Source organism: Bradysia coprophila, chromosome II, assembly GCF_014529535.1.
Source record: "Bradysia coprophila strain Holo2 chromosome II, BU_Bcop_v1, whole genome shotgun sequence".
Lineage (NCBI taxonomy): Eukaryota > Metazoa > Arthropoda > Insecta > Diptera > Sciaridae > Bradysia > Bradysia coprophila.
In genome coordinates, this window is record NC_050735.1 from 10,786,196 (window position 1) to 10,790,797 (window position 4,602).

Here is a 4,602-nt window from a genome sequence, read left to right on the forward strand (position 1 = left end):
GCTGTAAACTTTGGGGAGGTCACGCAGATCGCTATTTTATTACATTTGAGGGAACACACCTCTTTCGATGATTTTACATATGAGGCAAGTGAATTTCTGTATCAAATCCCCCTTTTATCGTCAACTATGGTGTGTCACCCGCGTATCTGTAACTGTTTCATGTATCCGTATCTGCGTGACATCACTAAGTATGCAGCCTTGACATGAAGTCATGACGAACGTGTGCACTTTGTAAACTATTTAAATTAGAGCCGAGGCTGTACGAAGACGACAAATCGACCAAAATATATTCAGTCAAAGCAGTCGAAAGTCAAATCGTCGCCAAACATTTAGAAAAGTTGTGTCCGACATTTACTCAACGGTGAGGATTCGATTAGAATAAGAAGTTTCTGACTTATGAATCATTCTTAGGAGCATCGAATCCTTGATAGTTTCAATTCATCGATTTAATGTGAAATGGTTTTGATCTGTCACTCAAATTGAAATGAAAATTTAGCTGAAAGTTATATTGAGCTTCCGCTACTCACTTATAGATTAAAATTGTTTCTTAAGTACCAAGGGCACGGGTGTTTAATGGTATTTTTAGTCTGAACGACTCTAAATTTGTTCATGACAACTTCGGCTTGAGGCTTGTCTGGTGGTAAGGTATAAACCAACGGACGAAAAGCGAAAGTCCTCCGATTTGAGCAAGAAAACAACAACAAACGAAAGAGTCATAACGAAAAATTTGATATAAAATAAAGGCTTCCTTTGCATACAAACATTCTAAACAATTTAGCTGTTTCCATCGGTTTTCCTTGAAATACACATCGATAAAACGAATGGAGTTTTCTTTCTCGTTAACAACATCAAGCCCGAAGGGTGGTGCTTGGTTTTACATAATTTTTTTTTTCTTTGATTTTTCGTTTTTGTTTTAAATATAATTTTTCATCTGGCTACATCGACAGTAAAGAACTTGATGTAAAGTAAAAGTATAAAATCTGAATAACTCAATGGATGTTAAACAAATCTCCAGCTGATGGTAGCGGCGCCAATCCACCGGTCACATCGGGCAGTTGCGTTAAGTCTGGTAAATTTTGCAAATGACTTCGTATTTCACGTTGTACGTCCTTCACTTTATTCAGTTTTGCATTGTATTCCTGGCGAAAGAAAAAAACAAAGAAAAATTACAAACAAACTTAAAACAAAGTCACGGGCACTGTTTGGGTGATTCAACGAATGAAACAATTTTGAAAAAATGAGTCATCGAATTTGAGTTGAAGCAAGGCGTAAATGCCACAAAGCCTTAGAGTAAATAATGATGCCTTCGAGGACTTCCAGAAGTCCAACTCTAGACAAGTTCAAGTTTAAGCAAAGTGCACAACCCTTCAGAGGAGTTTTCAGTCTAAATAACGTCAAATGAATAGTACAGATCCTAACTATTTTGAACTTTCTAGAAGCTCTAACGGATTCCATTGTCTTGGAAGACACTCACGTCCTTTGAAATTAGTCTAAATTAAAATTTCGTGTAGTTACCTGCAGCCTCTGTTCAGCTTGCGCTAGTAGATCCCGTTGCTCTGCCTGAAAATCCTTCAACATCGTCGTCAATTTCTTACGATCTTCCATCTCTGCACACAAACGGTTATTGTATTCGTGCAGAATTTTCGCCGCTTCGTTAACCTGAAACACATTGACCATTACGTTAAATGCTTTCTCCATATTTACTGTCCCGTTGTTGCAATTTCTACTGTACCTGTGCAGCCAGTTTTGCAGCTTGCTCTTTGTCTTCTAATTTACTGAGCATAGCAACTTCGGACACTTCTGGTGGAAGGTTAGCAATTTGTTCCCGGACGACAGCGTCACTTGACGCCGAATTCTCCAATTCAGTCAACGCTCTAATCAACTCCTCCGGCTCTGCAAGACAAATTAATTTCGTGATTGGAATTTCAATTTTGTTACTCAGTAAAATCTAATTACCTGGCGGATCACCTGCGTTCACTTGTGGACTAAGTATTACATGTGTTTCAACCGTACCATTCACTTCGACGGTTTCACTTTTCACTCTCTCCCGTTCACGACCCCATCCATCTTGTTTGCTAATTTTGTGCTGTTTTGCATCATCTTCGTGACGTTTCCGTTTCTCTGGTGGTTCGGTCTTGGGTGAATGGCTGCCATCGTCTTTATGTAATGCTTCCCGAAATCCTTGAACCAATTTCGCGTCGTACACCATTCGATCCTCCCAAATTTTCAATATTCTGTCCAGACTGCTAATCGTTTTGTTGTCCGATCCACACGTCTCTCCGATGTGAAGGAACGCCTTTTGCAGCACCTTCTGAAATTCCTTGCCATATTCCGGTCCCTTCTTTTTACTATTCTGAATGACATCGTTGGCTAAGTACATGAAAGTCAATTTTTTGCCCTTTGGTGCTGTGGATAACGATAAAATTTGTTGCAGGTTATGTTATGTCAATATGAAAGAATTGAGGGACGCTATGTAATTAATATAAGACTTTGGTTCGACATACCTTTCCGCATTTCGTTGTACCATGACTTTGTTATATGGGAGTGATGTTTACGATGATGTATCAACCACAGGGACAGAGTCTGTATGCTTTGTTGGCTTGGATTTAAGTCAACAAGTTTTTTAATTAATGCACTCTCAGTAAAAGCAGACATTTCGCGAATTCAAAAATGGTATCAAGGACCAGCAACAAATCGAATTCTTCTATTTTTGACTTGCGACAGTTTTATCACGTCAACTCGGTTCTAATGTTCAATGTTTTATGATGCGAGGCTCTAATGAGGAAAAAATGGATGTTTTGACATCTTTGACATTTGCATTTCTGTCAATCCTGTCAATATAAGGAAATATTCAACGGCTGCTCGGCCTACTAAATTGCTCTACTACATTTTGATTCCAGTGCTGTCGAACTTTTTTTTCAGACTAAACGGAAAAAACACTGAAAGAGCTGATATCAATGTTATTTAAACAGATCAATTAAAGCATAAACCAGGTATGGTCTGTTCATACAAACCACTCATGCGAGATGAGTTTGTTTATATGAAATCGCTATGTCCTCCAAGGTTCTGAAAGAACAGGTTAAGACACTTTCGAGTTGATCACGAAGGCGGGTTGATCAAAATATTCCTGTTGCGCCAACTAGGGTTGGAAAATTTTATACGACGATTTCAACTTAGCAAAAAAAAAAATTTGTTTTCAAGTTGGCTTTTCAAACATAATACATGTCTGAATTGTCAAGATTTGTGTTTCACCCGCCTTCGTAAGTGTCGTAACCTGTTCTTTCAGAACCTTGATGTCCTCCGCTACATACAAAGTTTGACATTCGACCATGGGACAAGTGGGTTGGCCTGTAGAGGCGCCACCTTTTTTTCATAGTACTTCATTCTCTGCGGCTTATTTTAATGTGAACCAACTTCACTGCTGTGACATTTCATGGGAATGAATCAATGTGAAGTTGTTTCACAAAAAATAGTACAGTGAGATTGAAGTACTATAAAAAAAATGTGGCGCCTCTACAGGCCAACCGACTAGGCGAATACCTTGTGTTGACGTTGATTGGAACAGATAGGATGTTATACAGAATATATACGGACACATAAAGTATGAAACACCCTGCTTCTGGGTGGATTTGAGTTAACTGTCAACCACTAATGTATTTAGAATACATTTAGAAATTTAGAAATTTTCATAAACTGCTCATAGTTTTCTCAGGGCTGGTCAAATTGATACAACCAACACTATAGGTCTCTTCCATCGTACGGTAAAAACGAATTTTGACAGGCCGAAAACAACCGACCATCATCCACAGAAGCAAACATAACCGCAAATTAAATTAAATTTGTTCGTTAAAACTTCAAAGTGAGGTTGTGTTGACTTCTCTGTGGATGACGATTGACATTTTGAACGGCCTAGGAAGAAATCCAAAGCTAATATAACACATTCGTGGTCGTTGTATGTTTGTTCCAAGGCCATATGAATTGTCAAATTTCATCCACAGAACCATAACCCCAAAAATATTTCTTAATTCTTAGTAAATCGCGTAGGCGACGTTGCTCGATTTGTATGAAATATCACGTAAGCGACGTTGTTGTGGATGAAATTGTCGTTGTTCGGGTTGTCAAAGGTCGTGTTTACAGTTACTTGGAACATGGAACATTGCGGTCGTAGATTTTTGAAAAAGTATTCTGGTGGAAAGATATCATCAAAAGTAAACTAAAATCCAGTATTTAAAAAACTCCCAAATGTATGCTTTTCAGCAAAGCACCAGTGCCTCTTAAGAGCAATGGACTCTTTGCAAATTCGTAGCCTACAATAAGGCGAAAAAATATTCTTTTTTTTGATGATTTCTCTGAGCCAAAATCTTCTCTCTTTTTTAAAGTAAAACCAGCTCACAAAAATCTATCACTTTTAAAGGAAAATTTGGATTTGGTTTGTGAGTCATAACTTACCCCTTTGGAGAAACCTGTGAAAATTACATAAATTTACAAAATGTTCAATGGTTTCCAAGTGGGATAAGTTATCACCCACAAACAAACCAATTGTTCCTTTAAAATTAACACATGTTAAGGTGCTTTAAAGTTTCAGTGAATTGTGTTCATCCG

At 38.0% G+C, this 4,602-nt stretch overlaps 1 protein-coding gene across 1 annotated transcript; it reads right to left on the reverse strand.

Moving 5' to 3' along the window:
- Nucleotides 1-710: 710 nt before the first annotated feature.
- LOC119072473 (regulation of nuclear pre-mRNA domain-containing protein 1B) lies at nt 711-2,797 on the reverse strand. Its single transcript, XM_037177700.1, has 5 exons — nt 2,505-2,797; nt 1,957-2,406; nt 1,733-1,893; nt 1,516-1,659; nt 711-1,139 (listed from the first exon to the last, which is right to left on the reverse strand). The coding sequence occupies exons 1-5, from the start codon at nt 2,653-2,655 to the stop codon at nt 990-992; spliced, it is 1,056 nt and encodes a 351-aa protein (XP_037033595.1). The 5' UTR covers nt 2,656-2,797; the 3' UTR covers nt 711-989.
- Nucleotides 2,798-4,602: the final 1,805 nt, after the last annotated feature.